The 18,375-nt window shown below is 41.5% G+C and overlaps 1 protein-coding gene across 1 annotated transcript; it reads right to left on the reverse strand.

The window, feature by feature from the left end:
* Positions 1 to 2,873: 2,873 nt before the first annotated feature.
* LOC129177642 (midkine-B-like) lies at positions 2,874 to 17,566 on the reverse strand. The gene is made up of 5 exons (XM_054768994.1): positions 17,476 to 17,566; positions 6,430 to 6,506; positions 6,077 to 6,244; positions 5,841 to 6,002; positions 2,874 to 3,317 (listed from the first exon to the last, which is right to left on the reverse strand). The coding sequence occupies exons 2-5, from the start codon at positions 6,503 to 6,505 to the stop codon at positions 3,289 to 3,291; spliced, it is 435 nt and encodes a 144-aa protein (XP_054624969.1). The 5' UTR covers position 6,506; positions 17,476 to 17,566; the 3' UTR covers positions 2,874 to 3,288.
* Between the last annotated feature and the right edge of the window lie 809 nt (positions 17,567 to 18,375).

An 18,375-nucleotide genomic window follows, 5' to 3' on the forward strand; every position in this document is an offset into this window, starting at 1 on the left:
CAGGCAATGAGAGCATGAAGCGTCAGAATTTCTGCATAACTTCCTGTTTCGTTTCGATCGACAACTTTTCCCTTTTTTCTTTCCACTTACACTTGGTTTAGGGCCCATGACTACGGTCATTTTAAAACAAAGAAAAGTAATGAAATTAAAAAGAGATTTCAATGCGTGCAAACTAGTTTGAGGGCGACTAAGATGAGGCCTTCCTCATCACATACACATACAAACATGAACGCGCTGGATAAGTCAGCCAATCGGTGCTGAGATAGCGATGAGATGAGAGCGTGAAGCCAGAAGGCGTCACTAAGTGTACTCTGTTAGTCTCTGTGTCGCGTGCACGGACTTGACACTTTACGTTATATGGAATTCCTTCTGTAATACGATGCAAAAAATTTACATAAATTCTTTACATTCAGTGGAATTTACGTAAAAGGAGGTTTACGTTATGCGAGGAACTACTGTAGCGGTGTTATTAAGAGGTGTCTTGGACCACTTAAATCCCCAGCAAAGGCCCATGTATGAAATGGTAGTGATTTGTGAAAATCATTATGTAACACTAAAATGACTAACTTCACTCTACAACAGTGGTTCTCAATTATTTTCTGTCATGCCCCCACTGGGGAACAGAATTTTTCTCACGCCGACCGATTTAAAATACTATTGACAAACTGATAATATTTTTTTATTTATCTGTACTATAGAAGCTGAACTTGAAACTGAAACCAGCAAAATGGAGAACAGTGAAGCATACGAGCATATTTAAGAGCATGGGCGTATTTAGCATTTGGGGGCCCAAGGAAAACCTAGTCATTAGCTCCTTCCACATCCACCTTTTTTATTTTTATTTCAATTTTGACTAAATGTGAGTATGTAATTTTGGCCACTTTTTTCCTGCTTTTGAAAGCGGTTACAGTTATCTGTCAGCTTAAGTATATAACGATTATATAACGTACTATAACAATTTGAAATATTAATCTTTTAACAAGTGTGAATATGAGAAAATGATCCTATTTCCTGATAAAGTCTTAAAATCCTAACAAGTGAATCATCTCAAAGCTTTTCTTATCATTGATAGTGTCATGTTCTGTGTTGCTGCCACCTGTCTGCTCTGTTTTGCAGCACACCTATCACACCTATCATCCCCTGGGAGGACTCTGCACCTGGTCACACCAATTAACTGGGGCCTACAGTACTTTAGCTGTGCCTTTGTGTTAGCTCATTGCCAGATTGTCCCCTGCTCCATGCCTGACTCCTGTTATTATTTCCTCGTGTTGTTGCCTTACCCTATTTTCTGGTCTTGTACTCAGTAGCTACTCACTTACCTGCTTGGTTTTCAGCAGTGTCTCCTTTTGTTCTATTGCCTACTTTTTCCAGCTCTGTGTTAGCTGTGATTTTTTGTTAGCTCCCCCGCCTGCTTAGCGCTGCAGTGCGTTGTATTTTTTTCTCTGCTATTCCCGTGTCTAGAGGCACCCTTGGTTTTTGCAGTATTTTCCCGCGGCTCGGCCCGGTGTTTTTTGTTTTTCATTTTTATGATGCAAATGTATTACTCTTATGAACGCATATTGTTTTGAGAAGCCACACTCTTTACTCTTTTTAAGTGACCCCAGCAAATAAGCGGAACTAGGTTCCTCATCGCGGAAATCCGACCAGAACTGGACTCACGAGACGAAGTGTGGCGGGGGTAAGTCACAGTTGATGTAGTACACTGCTGATGGGGATGTCATACAACTTCTGTCAAAAATTCCGAACTATCCCTTTATGAAATTTTACATTATTTACCTGTTTTGGAAAATACTGTGAATGCTTCACTTCATCAGCGTTGTTAGAGTTCCGTGACACACTCCTCATCCATCCATCTATCCATCCATCCATTGTCTATACCACTTGTGCTCATTAGGGCCATGGGTGACCTAGAACCAATTCCAGCTGATTTCGGGCGAGAGGCAGGTTACATCCTGGGCAGGTCACCAGTCAATTATACAAACAACCTATGGAAAATTTTGAGCTGCCAATTAGCCCAACCCGCATGTTTTAGTGATGTCAGAGGAAGATGTACTACCCAGAGAAAACCCACACAAGCACAAGGACAACATGCTAACTCCTCTCAGCAACACAGATTCGAACCCTTCAGCCCGAAATGCTAAACACTAGCCCACCCACACTTGTTTTGGCTTATGATGAATAAGATTAGTTTAAGTGTACATTGTATTGTTTTATGCCCTGCGATTGGCTGGCGACCAGTCCAGGTGTACCCCGCCTCTCGCCCGAAGTCAGCTGGGATAGGCTCCAGCATACCACCGTGACACTAATTAGGATAAGCGGCATAGAAAATGGATGAATGGATTATACTGTTTTACAGTCACAGTCAAACAGGTTATGATAATAATAACAGGGTGTCCACGGGGTCTTAGAAGGTCTTAATAAGCCAAAAATGCAATAATAAAATGAATTTAAGGCCTTAAAATGTCTAAAATTGTCTTAAAAGTTCATAAAATGTCCTAAATACAGTTTTGAAAGGTCTTAAAAACGAATTAACATTGCTTTTATTTTAAACAAGTGCATAAACTTCAGTCACACTTTTAACTCTTTTGATTTTTGAGGATGCTGTAACATAACTACAAAACAGAATGAAAGTATCTGTGCAGTCCAGTCAGAAATTACCCAACACAACCAGCTAGTGTGCTGTGTTTGTGCATGGGCCTCCAATTTTCCTTCATGTCTTTTGTCCTTTTTTGCCGGTATGGATGTGAAATGGGTCTTAAATTGTATTCATTATGGTCTTTAAATTTTTTTTTTAAGTGCTAAATTTGATCTGTTGAAACCTGCAGACACTCTGAATAATAATTGTGTGTAGATGAGATTAAAATAAAACCCTGTTTGTTGGGACATGATCTTATTTATTAGATGTCTTTTAGTAGTATCAGTTGTTTTAAAAATCCCCAGCATCATTTTATTAGGAGTATTATACATCTTGTACTTCTCATCGGCTATTGCTAATTGCTGTTATCACATAATACCTGATGACAGTTGACATAATAATGCTAATTACTAACCTCTATGCATGAGTAAAGAGCAGGTTGATCCAAAACACTTCTTGAAGATCATCAAATTGACAACATCAGATTGTCTCTGAGAGATTTACAGTGGGTATTTTGCTACAAGTCATCGTCTGAGGAATTCTGAAATCACATCTAGTTTAATTCTATCAATGTCAGCCCTACTGTCCAAATGTCAGAGATGAATTGGTCATTTCATTTCAAAAGATCCCCTGTTCCATGTCTTCTCTTGTATCTACTGTCTGTTGCCTTTTTTCTTCTTTCCTGAAAACCAAAAATGATATACGAAGAATGTAATTTCGCTGAATACCAACAAAACCACAGTTAACGGTGTCCAACAACACAATAACAGTTAAGAATACAAATTACAATATTTATGCGAGCATGATGCTTCAAGAACATATTATGATTGGTGACTGACTGACTGACACCCATGTTCGAGTGTCATTTAATATGCAACTGCTCAAAAACAAAAGGGAACACATCTCAATGCAGTTCATTTATCTTTACATTGGCTATGTTCACACTGCAGGGTACGATGCCCGATTCAGATTTTTTGTTTGATGTGATCGTTCACAAAAAAAGGAAACTTGTAAATGGGAACGCAATGTGTCCAGGAAGCGACTGGCATGCACAAAACATGACGTCACGCACATTGCCATGTGTTTACTGAAGTAAACATTACCCCAGTTTGTGCTCGCTTGAACTTTGAACCCGAAGAGTCTTACTTTGAAGGTGAGCCGAATTTCAGTATTTTTCCAAACTATAACAGTTTGTGCGGAGCAAAATACTTTTAACCAACATTTTGATTTAATTGTGTTGTTCATAAATTGCTCGCTTGTTTTAATTTGTAAAACGTTTAGCTTCATTTGTTGCAGAATACAATTTCATCAATTTTAAGTTAAGCGTGTCTGGGCTCTTACTTTGAAGGCTGGTTAAGTAGTTCCGGTATCCGGCGTAGGGCCTGAGGTTAATTTTGCTGTAAAACTGGAAACTATGTTTAATATTGCTTACTTTAATTAATAATTTAACTAAAATATTTTTGTTTAATTTATTTTTTTTAATTTGTTAAATAGTTTCGTGATCAGTTTTTTCGCTAAACCGAAGTCAACAGAGTGAGGAATTGTGGGATAGATTGACGATGGTAAATTGATTTCGTTGACGCCTCTTTTTTGTGACGGTGACGGTGACGGTGATGAGCTAAACATGGCTCTTCGATGACTAAAACGTGACAAGACATGTGAGACAAGACTGGACCAAAATGTTAGTGGGTGGTCTGTCAGATGTTCAAAATGCATGACATTTCTGCCTATTGTGTGTGTAATGTCTGTCAAAAGCTAAAAAGTATCAAATTTGAAGCAGTCCTGTTATCATATCTTATACAGTGGGATTTTAGTTAGCGTCATTAATTTGTTCCAGAGGTTTCCACTCTAACCAGATATTTTTTTCCCAAAAGTGAGTGAGTCATAGTCCATCATTTGATTCCTAGCTCTTTCTATATGCTGTTTCCCACTTCTGTCTCAGTTCCAACCCGACCAGTTGAGGCAGACAGCCACCCCAAACTGATACTTGGTTCAGTGCCAGGTCTCAGACGTGGCTGTTCCCAAAGACACATTGTGGCAGCGAGATCAGCACCACCACCACCTTCATGTTTTCCCATAAGTTATTTTTTAAATTCAGTAGTTGCAGGCACTTGCAACTTTCTTTGGTGCTATTTTGGGTTATTTAGGTGACAAACACTATTGCATTCAAGAAATAACAAAACAGAAATATGGTGGTGGTTGATCTCGCTGCCACATGGTGTCTTTGGGAACAGTCATCAAGAATCACATCTTCAATGAAGGTAAAAGTAAACGGTTCATTTCATTTATCTCTTTCAGTCATCATTTGTATGCATTTACATGCATTTCGAATTGTTTTCTGCATGTAAGACTATAAAAATGTGTTTTGTGTTAACATTTTTGACTTTCTGCAATGGATTACTTGGATTTACATTATTTCTAATGGGAAAAAATACTGTCCGTTTCGGTTAGAGTCAGACCTTCTGGAATGAACCTCAGTAAAGCATACGATAAAGTCGCACGTCAATTGGACAGCGTATGTGACATACACATTGATCGATGACATCATGCACACGAAACAATTTCTATGGCAGATTTTCTTAAAAAGAGCCAAGTATGTTGAACTCATATTTTTTGATGGTTTTCATTCAGCTTTCTGTTGAGTGTTGCTTTGTAATCGCCTGTTTACAGTGCCACCATGGTGTCGTCTTCATTCACACTTGCCCACTTCGGCCTAGAATCCCATGGCAGGCGGACCAACACATGTCCCCATTTTGTCTGGTCCTTTTGGTCCTGGACTATGTTCACACTGTACTAGCAAAGCAAGCAAACTCTAGTCCATGTTAACTTGTTAAAGTTTTGAATGCACCCCGATTTTTATTGCTTTCAACACTGGACAGCTTGATATCCTGGTTAGTATACCTGGCTTTTAGGTACCCTTCAATGTGTTCCCTTTATTTATTAATATTGAGCAGTGTACATACAGTCCTATCCTTCTAAAGATGCTGATTCAGCTGCTAATGTGAATCCTTTGGGATATGATTGGCAAAATTTGACTTTTATTTTTTAGAATTACTGCTTGGACATGAAATACACAAATTGTTTGGAAAAAGTAGTGTAGTGTGATGAGATTGGTATGCTTGTGTTTTAAAACATTTTGCCTGTTTATTGCAGGCAACACAATAAAATAAACATGTATGCTGTTTTACACAGCAGTCAGTCTAACCTTTGCTTTTTGTCTTTGTTTTGCCAAGGCAGGGTTTGGAGACAGAAATAGTCTGTTGGCATTCAGCATTGTACAGCGCCTTCTTCAGTGTCCCGTTTCTGGTCTGGATACCAGCGCTTGGGTCACACTCGCTCCAACTTCCGAACCGATACTTACAGTCAGCTAGACATGAAAAACACATGGATTTGTTTTAATTGGAAAACAAATCTCTAGTTTGTCCTAGTGAAGGGTGTTACCTCCAAAGTTTTTTTTCCAGTTGCAGGGTACTTTGCATTTCATTCTCTTTGTCTGCTGGTCACATGACCCCTCCCTAAATCCGGTGCCGCAGTCGCCGTTGCTAGGGACACAGTTTCCATAGCGCCAGTCAGTGCAGTCTGACCCGGAATGGGAAGGTTTGATTTTCTCTGTGGATTTAGTAAAGGTTTAGAGACATGCTTCTACAGTATGTGGTGGTAATTAAAAACACACAACAAAATATCCTAAGCGTAACTTAAATTTGTATTTGTGCATAAGTAGAGAATTTCTTAAGCAAATACAGAGAGAGTATTTACAGTATATGAGCAGTAAGTGTGGGAAGGACATCTCCCACCTTTGTTGTTTTTCCCTCCAGCTACCATTTTTATTGTGATGAGAGTGACTAGGAGCAGCAGCAGCGTAGCCTTCATCCTGTTGAAGTGCACAAGAGTAAAGAAAATCCACATTACAAAAACACTAGCATGTGTTATGTGTTCAAGAACATTATCTTTTCTGCTCACTCAGTGCAACCCACCAGAATCGGCCAACTGAGGTGGCTGAATATAATAAATAAATAGTAAATAATATAAAAATCATCCTTCCAACCTTCCATCAACCTATGATCTTCCATTTGATCCGCTTGCAAAAAAAACTGAAACTTTTGGAAGCTCAGCGGATGCTCATAAATAGTTTTTGTAACCAGCAATTTGGATATGATATTCAAAATCAGAAGAGGTCGAACTTTAAATTAATGGCATTTTAAAGCTGATAGAATATGAAAATATATAAAATAATATTATTCAGTTTGATAAATGTCTGATAAGGACTAACATTTACAATATATATATTTTTAGAATATGCAGAGGGCCAATCAAAAAACAAGCTGCAAGCCGAAAATGACCCCTGACACTTAATATGCTTAATTAAGAAAACATTATTTTGTCCTGCAGATATTGTTTACTGATTGCAAGCTGTATAATTCAGCACTTGCTTCTCAATAAAATATGGTCGTTTACTTGTGAATATTTTGCTGAGCTGTGTCCATTCCGGTATAAACAAAGCAGTTGGAGAATGGAGGACAGCAATTAGAACTCTGCTGCTCTAATAGGCTGTCCAGGGAAGGAGGTGAAGGCATCTATGGAGCCTCCCATGAGGAAAAGAGCTGTCTATTCCAAGAGCAGGAAACAGACGAAAAAAAAAAAATTAAGGATTGCTGCAATTGCCACGAATCGGTTGGTCATTTGCAGCTCTTGCAGTGCAACACTGTGATTAAACACGGAACATTTTCTCGCTCCCTCACAGACAGAAACATGTGAGTCTCATTAAGTTGCTGGTGGAAGTCAGAGGTCAATTGCTTTGGGTTCAGTCAGCACTGACAAATGAATGGGAGCGATCCTTCAAGGTTAAAGGCCAATGTGGGCACATGGTCACAAGCTGAAGACCAGACCAGAACTCAGTTTAATATATAATAATATAATTTACTTGAATATAATGGTTTGGTTTGGTATACTGTATACACTATATACTATACAGTATATACTGTATGTGATGCTAATTGTTTTACCTCCAAAGTTTTATTTTGAACAGAAGCCACGTCTAAATAATCCACACTGCTTGCCTGTTGTAATTCCAGTAACAATTAACCATCATATATTACTCGTGTTCACTTTACTGTCTTTACGTAAGTTTTTTTAAGGCTGGATTGACTGTCAAAGCAAGTGCATAGCCAAACAAACTTTTGAGTTTCACAGCACAAAACTATTTATACTATACACAAGTGGATATCTGGAATGGAAGTTTGCTGTTGCACATCACAAGGATCCCCTTTTGAACCATTTGAAGGTTTGGAACTGGAGTCATAGCCCGACCATCCAGGGTGCATGTGAACATCTGGATTGGATGTTTGCTGTTGCACATCACGAGGATCCCCTTTTACACCGCCAGCTGAAGGTTTGGAACTGGAGGAGTCATAGCCTGACCATCCGTTCAATGCATTCAAGGACCTCCAAACATAATGCGACATCTCAGTACTTGATGAAAAAAACATTATTAAAGCATAATAACCAAAACTGTGGGCTCTCTAAAAGTGGTACATGTATTCTGTAGATTTTACCTTTATTATCACGTATTTATAAATTATTACAGACGTGTGGTGAATGAGATGTGTTTTCAGCGGAAAAAACTACCTATTTTTGCAGGAAACATTTCAACCAAAAATCTGTTTTATGGTCTGATGAAACCAAGGTTGAACTATTTGGCCAAAGTATGTTTGGCACAAAATCAACCCTGCGCGAAACATCACCACAGTGAAACATAGTGCTGGTAGGCTCATGCTTTGGGGGTGTTTTTCTTCAGCTCTTAGTCAGAGGGGAGTTATGAACAATTTTGGCTCAAAACCTTCAGTCTTCTACCCGAAAGGAAAGAAATTTCACCAGCATGACCAACAACCTAAAGCAGGCATCCAAACCAACAACAGAAGAAGAGTAACATTTTGCAATGGCTCAGCCAGAGCCCAAACCTTGGTATAAATATGGTACTGTATGGTATATATCAGGGGTGCAACGGTATGGGTAACTCATGGTATTTGGGCTACGATTTCAGGACGGTTTTGGTATGTTTTTGTGCTTAAAGAGAACAAATTTTAAATCCCCAAATTGGCTCTTTATTGTTTTTGATTATTATTATTATTATTATTATTATTATTATTCAATAGTTTTTAAAATGAAGCATGAACATTAAATTGCAATCTACTGTCAGGTAATTCTCTAGCTAATACAATTTGAAAATAAAAATATTAAATTTTAATATATCATACAGGAAAATTCAACTTTGATGTGTACATTAAAGATGCTAAAAAACAGTACAGCCAGTACTATGAACTACTGTATATAAGCTTTGTGTTATACAGTAGGTGACAAAGTAAATTAATGTAATATCTACATAATAATAGATCTAATATATATGTGATATACGTATGTCTCATTAGAAAGAGCAAAGAACAAGCTGAGGGCCGCACTTTGGACACCCCTGGTGTTTTTTTAGGAAGGTGTAAGTGCAAGTAAGAGTTTGAACAATGTGATGATTATTTTATTTTTTAGTAAAGTTTCTTACCTGAAGTGCACTGTTAATAGTTGCAGCATGCAGCACCGTTCTCATACTGAAAATTGGCAGCACGCTACTTTCATCTTCTGTACTCATCTTTGTCTGGTTACACAGGTGAAATGTTCAAAAACAGGGGAACCATACCCCAATGTCGGGGGCCACGAGGACTCAGCGCATTACCAACAATAGCCGAGCAGCTATTGTCGCCTATGTTATCCAATATATACTCTGTCCTATATTCTGTCACCGAATGCCTTGCCATTTCGTCGCTTGTAGGCAGACTGTCCTTCACTTGGAATACGTACAAGACATTACATCGTCGGAGGGCTTTTCACCAGCACACGTGCACACACATAGTACAAAATAATCCATAAGGGCAGATTGTCCCATGCAGGGCAGACTGAATGATACATGATTTTTACCATACAATGGTAATACCCAGGTGGCTCCTCTTAGGCATGCCCTTTAAGCAACACGCCAATACCTGAGATGAATAATCCAATAAATAACATCGCCAGGTTCAACAAGGTCTGTGTCATCCCATCCATGCATTTTCCTCCACTTATATGGAGCCGGGTCGTAGGAGTCTCAATGGGGAAGTGCATACTTTCCGGTCTCCGGCCACCTCTTTTAGTTCCACCAAGAGGACACTAAAGCGTTCCCAGGCCAGCTGTGTGGGGCTGGGCATGCTCGGAACACCGCACCAGGGAGACGTCCAGGAAGCAGCTGGACTAGATGCCCGAGCCACCTCAACTGGCTCCTCTCGATTTGAAGGCACAGGGGCTCTACTTCGAGCTCCTCCTGGATGATCAAGCTCCTTACCATATCTCTTAGAATGAGTCCAGTCACGCTACGGAGGAAACTCATTTTGGCCGCTTGAATCTGCAATCTCGTTCCTTCGGTCACAATCTAAAGATCATGACCATTGGTGACGGTGGGAACATAGATGAACTGGTAAATGTTTGTGCTTTGCTTTCTGGCTCAGCTCTCTATTCAACATGACAATCTGGTGCAATGACCGCATTACTGCAGATGCTGCTCTGAGCCGCCTGTTGATCTCACACTCCAACTTTCTCTCACTTGTGAAGAAGACCCGGAGATACTTGAACTCCTCCACCTGGTGCAAGACCTCACTCCCAACCCGAAGGGTGCAATACACCCTTTTTCGACTGACGAGCATGGCCTCATATTTGGAGGTACTGAGTCTCATCCAGAAGCTTCACACTCAGCTGCAAAACTCCCCAGTAAATGCTGAAGGTCACAGCCTGACGAGGCCATCAGGACCACATCATCTGCATAGCAGAGACAAGATCCTAAAGCCCGCAAACTGGACCCCCTTAATGCGCCAAGAAATTCTGTCCAAAAAATTATGAACAATATCGGTGGCAAAAGGCAGCCCTGCTAGGCTCGACTTACTTCTGGCAATGCGAACCAGGCTCCTGCTTCGGTTGTACAAGGACTGAATGGCATGTAGTACCGTGCCACCAACCCCGTACTCCTGAAGCACCATCCGCTGGAGACCACGGGGGACATGGTCGAATGCCTTTTCCAAGTCAAGAAAGCACATAGACCAACTGGGCAAGCTCCCATGTACCCTCCGGAACATACAGTACGTATGGATCAGTATACAGCTGATCCGGTGTTGGAGACCAGGATGAAAGCCACCACCTGTAGCTGAGGTTTTGGAGACCAGGATGAAAGCCACCTCCTGTAGCTGAAGTTTGACTAACGATGTGTTTCGGCGCCCGGCGGGGGGTCGCTCCTCTTGTGGGTCCTGTTGTGCAGTGCTTGCTTCTCTGTCCCTCCTTGGCGCTTCTGGTTTGCGTACTTCATGGGTGTGGCTGTGCTCCGCTCTGTGTGGGGCCCGTTTCTCTTGTAGTCGTTGTGGTGTGGCTCCCTTGCTAGCCATGGTTGTGTGTGTGTGTGTGTGTGTGTGTGTGTGTGTGCTGCGTGGGCGCGGTTCCTACTGCTCTGGTGGCGGTCGGGTCTGCCTTGGGGTGTGTGGCTGGTCCGTGGTGTTTGGCGGTTTGGGGGTGGCGCTTGCCCGAGCCTATGCTGTGGTGGGTGGTCTGTCGGTCATGTGTCCTTGGTCCCCCCCTCGGTTTGGGCGGTGTTGGGGTGTGGGCTTGTGGTGCCCTCGTCCTTCCTGTTCCACTGCACCACCTCACATACATACAGGACTTTGGGGGGTGGACTACAGTCGGGTGTGGTGGGGGACTGAAGTTGCCTTGCGGAGGCTCCTTTGCCCCTGCCATGCCTCGGCGACAGGTCAGTGCGCCCCTCAATTTTAATAGTAGACACTTAGGGTTTTGGGGGTCTGGGCAAGGGGCTCACCGTGCGGCAGTCCCCCAATTTTAATTGCATCGTTAGCTATCGTCCACATACACCCCTATCATGCACACAGATACACCCCTCAGGGACACAGAGACCAGCTCTTCAGAGCTGTCCTCTTTTATTATTTATTTCTATTTTTAATTGCATAATAGACACAATCAGACATTATCACATACACGGGAGGAGCAGGCTGGATTGGGGTACCTCCTGCCTATCACGCGGCGCCTGTCTGCCAGGGCCAGGGGTGTGGCCGTGGACCTGTCCACTGGCCGTTGCGGCGCGGTGGCTCGCCTGGCTTGTGGGATGCTTTTGTCTGGTTCGCCTGCCCTTCCCTGGGGTGGCCCGTTGGGGCCTGTTGATGCCAGGGCTTGCGCCGGGGGGGCAGCTTGCGGTGCTTCCCTTGGACTGACCTGGGCCGTGGGCACCTCTGCTCTCTTGGGGCAGATTCAGCAGTCTGGGGGCGGTGCTGGTACTACGGATCGCCCTGCCCTGTGCCCTGGGGCTTGGGGGTGCAGCACTCCCACACACTCTCCTGGATTTGCTGCCCCGCGGGTGTCGTTTGACGTTGTGTGGTGGTTCGCCAGCTGCTCGGCTGTTTGCCTGCCCGCTTGCTCATTTCCTGGCTTTTCTCCTCGCCAGCTCCTCTGTCTGCATTGCTGGTAGCGTCATGCCTTTGCGGTGGGGTGGCCTGGGGTCTTCCTGCTCCCTGGTGGTCCACATTCTCCGTGCCTCGGGTTCTGGGTTGTGTGTCTGGGACCCCGGTGTCCCCTACTCCGCTGCGCCCTGGGACCCCAGCGGGGGACGTCTGTCAGCGAGGCTTCCGGGTATTGGGCAGTCGACCATTGTGTATTTTTTAATTTAATTTAATTTAATTTAATTTAATTTAATTTAATTTAATTTAATTTAATTTAATTTAATTTAATCTTTTTTTCCAAACATGCTTTTGCACCATTGCTGATTCGATCCTTGTGTAATCGTACAATATGTTTATACATTTCAACAATCATTCTCCATGTTTACATTCCAAAATTTGAAATTCCGCTGGGTTTTTTTGTCCGCTCAGTACGCCCACATTTCTCAACTGCTTCAAATCATTCCAACATCAAAATGTTCAGCTCTCAGGACGTGGAAGCATTAGGACTTCTCTAAAAATTCTCACATTTTCCCTAATTCAATATTTTCTGTGAAAATGTACAAATTCAGTGATTTTTACTTAAAATGCTAAATTATTTAATTCATACAGTTATAGCACAGTTCAATTAACAAATATTAATATTTATAAATTTTTCATTATGAAAAGCTCTGTGTCACCTGCTCCCCTGACCGCACGTCTGCATGTGTCCCCACATTCATACATACAGTGGTGTGAAAGTTTCTTCCTAGTTTATTTATTTACATGTTTGTCACACATGTTTCAGATCACAAATGTAAATATTAGTCAATGACAACACAACTGAACACAAAATGGAGTTTTTAAATGAAACTTTTTTATTATTAAGGGAGAAAAAATCCAAACCTACATGGGCTTGTCTGATCTATTAGTCTGGAAAAGGTTATAAAACCATTTCTAAAGCTTTGGGACTCCAGCAAATCACAGTGAGAGCCATTATCCACAAATGGCGAAAACAGTGATGAACCTTCCAAAGAACTACAGGCCTCGCTTGCCTCAGTTAAGGTCAGTGTTCATGACTCCACCATAAGAAAGACACTGGGCAAAAACGGCTTGCATGGCAGAGTTCCAAGATGAAAACCACTGTTGAACAAAAAGAACATTTAGGCTCATCTCAATTTTGCCAGAAAACATTTGGATAATCCCTAAGAGCTTTGGGAAAATACAAAGTGGTTTGACGAGACAAAAGTTTTTGGAAGGTGTGTGTCCCATTACATTTGGCATAAAAAGTCACACCGCATTTCAGAAAAAAAAACATTACATTTGTCACAGACTTGCTGTGACAAATGGAAACATGAATTCTGCTGTATATCAAAAAATCCTGAAGGAGAATGTCTGGCCATCTGTTCGTGACCTCAAGCTGAAACGAACATGGGTTCTGTAGCAGGACTTTGGTCCAAAACACACCAGCAAGTCCAATCCTATTGAGATGCTGTGGCATGACCTTGAAAAGGTGGTTTGTGCTCGAAAACACTCCAGTGTGGCTGAATTACAACAATTCTGCTAAGATTAGTGGATCAAAATTCCTCCACAGCGCTGTAAGAGACTCATTGCAAGTTATCACAAACGCTTGATTGCAGTTGTTGCTGCTAAGGGTGGCCCAACCACTTATTAGGTTTAGGGGGCAATCACTTTATCACACAGGGCCATGTAGGTTTGGATTTTTTTTCTCCCTTAGTAATAAAAAGTTTAAAAACTGCATTTTATGTTGTCATTGACTAATATTTAATTTTGTTTGATGATCTGAAACATTTAAGTCTGACAAACATGCATATATATATATATACTGTATATAGTGGTGTTTACATCATACTGTATATATACACTGCTCAAAAAAATTAGAGGAACACTTCGAAAACACATCAGATCTAAACTGGGGGAAAAATGATCTTGAATATCTTTCCTGATAATAAGTGGGTGATGTATTAGTAACAAATGATGCCACATAATTTGATAGAAATGAAAATGATCACCCTATAGAGGGGGGAAATCAAAGACACCCCAAAAATGAAAGTGAAAAAATGATGCAGCACACTGGTCCATTTTGCCAAAATGTCATTGTAGCAACTCAAAATGATTCTCAGTAGTTTGTGTGGCCCCCACGTGCTTGTACGCATGCCTGACAATGTCAGGGCATGCTCCTGATGAGACTACGGATGGTGTCCTGGGGGATCTCCTCCCAGATCTGGACCAGGGCATCACTGCGGTACCTGGACGCATGGAGGAGATTCCAGGAGACAGGTAGTTACTCCAGGAGAGCTGGACAGGGCTGTAGAAGGTCCTTCAATCCTTAGCAAGATTGATATCTGCTCCTTTGTGCAAGGAGGAACAGGATGAGCACTGCCAGAGCCCTACAAAATGACCTCCAGCAGGCCACTGGTGTGAATGTTTCTGACCAAACAATCAGAAACAGGCTCCATGAGGGTGGCCTGAGGGCCCGACGTCCTGCAGTGGGCCCTGTGCTCACTGCCCAGCACCGTAGAGCTCAATTGGCATTTGCCATAGACCACCAGAATTGGCAACTACACCACTGGTGCCCTGTGCTCTTCCCTGATGAGAGCAAGTTCAACCTGAGCACATGCGACAGACGTGAAAGGGTCTGGAGATGCCGTGGAGAACGTTATGCTGCCTGCAACATCATTCAGCATGACCGGTTTGGTGGTGGGTCAGTGATGGTCTGGGGAGGCATATCCCTGGAAGGACTCACAGACCTCTACAGGTTAGATAACGGCACCCTGACTGCTATTAGGTACCGGGATGAAATCCTTGAACCCATTGTCAGAACCTACGCTGGTGCAGTGGGACCTGGGTTCCTCCTGGTCCATGACAATGCCCAACTTCATGTGGCTAATGTATGCAGGTAGTTCCTGGAGGATGAAGGAATTGATACCATTGACTGGCCCCCACGTTCACCTGACCTAAACCCAATAGAACACCTCTGGGACATTATGTTTAGGTCCATCCGGCGCCGCCAGGTTGCTCCTCAGACTGTCCAGGAGCTCATGGATGCCCTGGTCCAGATCTGGGAGGAGATCCCCCATGACACCATCCGTAGTCTCATCAGGAGCATGCCCCGACGTTGTCAGGCATGCGTACAAGCACGTGGGGGCCACACAAACTAGAGAGAATCATTTTGAGTTGCTACAATGACATTTTGGCAAAATGAACCAGTCTGCTGCATCATTTTTTCACTTTCATTTTTGGGGTGTCTTTGATTTCCCCCCTCTATAGGGTGATCATTTTCATTTCTATCAAATTATGTGACATCATCATTTTGTTACTAATACATCACCCACTTATTATCAGGAAAGATATTCAAGATCATTTTTCCCCCAGTTTAAATCTGATGTGTTTTTGACGTGTTCCTCTAATTTTTTTGAGCAGTATATATATATATATATATATATATATATATATATATATATATACGTATATAGTGTTGTTTACATTTTTGTTTTACAGGTTTTCAAATGCAGGTTTTTATTCCCTGTATGTGTATATTGCGAACACTACATCATCTATTTCTGCACATTATTGTTCTTACATTTACACAATTTTTTTTGTTTAGTTTAGTCTAGTTTATTTATTTTTTACTTTAGTCACTTTTCCCTCATTACTCCGTCTCCATTTTACTGCTCCATTTTATTCACTGAAACTGTAAGGCTCAGAAAAAAGGATACAATTAGTTAGCTTGGTTAAAAACAGTTTAAAAGGCATAAATATGCCTAAAGTGGTTAAAAGTGGTAATAATTCATAAAGATGTTTGATATATAAAATTCAGTTAAGAAAAACAGACACCTCACTTTTTAAAAAATATGTTTGTGTTGAAAACAATCCAACTCTCTATTGTTGGTGTTTGTGTGTAATACCGCAAGTCCACTGGGGGTGCTGGTAGCGATGGTGGTTTCGAGTAGGTGATATAACGACAGAGGAAGAATAAATCATGCTGGTGAAGCGACAAACACTTCCGTAATCTATACCACAGGTTAGTATAAAGTAGAAATAGCTTACACAAACAGCTGTAAAGAGTGGAGAAAGTCAAAAGTAAACAGCTGCATGTAAAGTGGTCTCTTGCAAAATGTATTGTAGAGCATTTGAGCACATGTGAAGTGGCAAATGCTAGCGGGCTTTGGTGTATGGTGAACAGCACTAAGCAGGCTAACTGAAATAGGTGAATGAACTGTGTTAGTGATATTGTTGTGTTAAAGATATGTTGTAAAATTATACATTTTCTGGTGGAAATTGTCACTAGATTGACGTGAAGAAAATGCCTTTACATCATAAATGATATTATATGTAATACTGTTTAATGAATACAGGGTTCAAATGAATGTTGTGAACTGATATTAAGACTGGTGAATGTTAAACTCATGTTGCTGAAGTGCGCCGGCATAGAAAATGGATGGATATTGCTGAAGTTAGGAAGGTATCATAGTTTCGTGATACCTGAAGTGTTGTTATTTTTCTGAGAGGAAGAATAAATCCTGCTGGTGAAGAGACATTAGAATATGTTTCAAAGTCGTTTGAAACATATTTGAATCACAAAACGCACCCTGTTAGCACCACGTTACTATGGAAACCGGAAGCACAAGTCATTGTCCCAGCCCGTCGCCCATCTATGACATCATCAGCAGATGACTGTGGTTCTTTGCTAACTAACACGGTTTATGTTTGTTACTACGAGTCTCTGCTGTTCTCATTGATCACAGCTGCAAAATAACCGCTAACCGAGGTTCCATTGTAGTCCCTGACAGTCTGAAGATGACGGAATATATAGCAGTGGCATGGCCTTTGACGTCAACAATAATGTGTCATACACTTACAAAAACCAGCAGGGTCTGCTTTGGTGTTGGCCACTAGCCTCAACTTGAAAAAGATCTTGAAAAAATTGTGCTACTATTGGAAGTTTGGACATTTTCAAAATAATAACACAAAGTGATCTATTGAAAACTAAACCTATTAGCTGCTTTTTCTTTTTGGCATTGCTGGTGTCATAGATATCTAATTTAAGGGCCAATAACATCTTAGTTATACAGGCTGAATTTTAACTTACACCCCTCCATTCCTGACATACCCACCATTGTGTTGATGATGTTAGCACCACAGAATGGCAGCAAAGAAATCACAATCCATCTCAACTCAGCTCCCTTTACCTCTATTGGCTCTTATTTGCAATATTTGCTCAAACCTCGCAAACCAAGCGCATTAAAGCAAATGAATTTTCATTTTCTACTCATGCAACATCCCCTTTTAAAAGGCAATAAACAACTTGATAGAAGTTAAAAGAGCACTTACTTGTGGAGCAGTTTGGACTTGAGTGGTAGTCGAGGATGTAAACTTTCTCTCCGCGTACTTTCTCTCTGTGAGCATCAGCCACTAACCCCCCCCCCCTCCTGAGGCACCCCCATTTGCTTTTGTCTACAAAACCAGTTCATTCTGGTTGCATTAGCTCAATTCAGATCCCCATCACCCCACTCCACACACAAGCACACAAAGACCTGTGCTACTCTACAGACCAACAGAGGCAACAAGAGGCCATAAAATGCAACTTTACTTTTGGGGTGTGTGTGTGCGTGTGTGTGTGTGTGTCGGTCCCACGGCTTTAATGAGAAGAATTTTTTTGCTAAACTGACTTTATGTAAAGGGCTGAGGAAATGTATTTGATTTCTGAACATCTTATGTGATTAGCAAATGTTTGATTTGGTTCAAGATTGTTTCATTTCCATCTGCATAAAGATGACATGATGAAAACGACAGCATAGAATCATTTTAGACTAGAAGTAATTTGCATGCCACACTGCCTTATGAGAATAGCATCCCTGTTGTTACCATGGTAACTATGGATCAATTACTTATGGTTTATAATGTCGGTGAACCAGTCTGCAGTCTACTCGTTGTGTTGACGCTAGAAAACCCCAAAATGGTAGTAGTTTGTAAGTTTGTAGGGGTGTCATGAGACGTGACGCTTGTGTAATGTCTTTAATGTAAGCGGGTGTCTTTGTTCTTTCTAATTGGACTATAAACAACTAAATATGGGAGGCACTTGCAGTACTTGGGTCATCCTGAAGTGGGGGCATGTGTGACCTGCAAGGTGCCTGTCTTTATAGAAATGAAAAGCAGCATTTTTTTGGACAGTTGGAGAGTAATACAGAGTACTGCAATACAGTCGTCCTTCGCTATACAGTAATGCCTCGT

Source organism: Dunckerocampus dactyliophorus, chromosome 1, assembly GCF_027744805.1.
Source record: "Dunckerocampus dactyliophorus isolate RoL2022-P2 chromosome 1, RoL_Ddac_1.1, whole genome shotgun sequence".
Lineage (NCBI taxonomy): Eukaryota > Metazoa > Chordata > Actinopteri > Syngnathiformes > Syngnathidae > Dunckerocampus > Dunckerocampus dactyliophorus.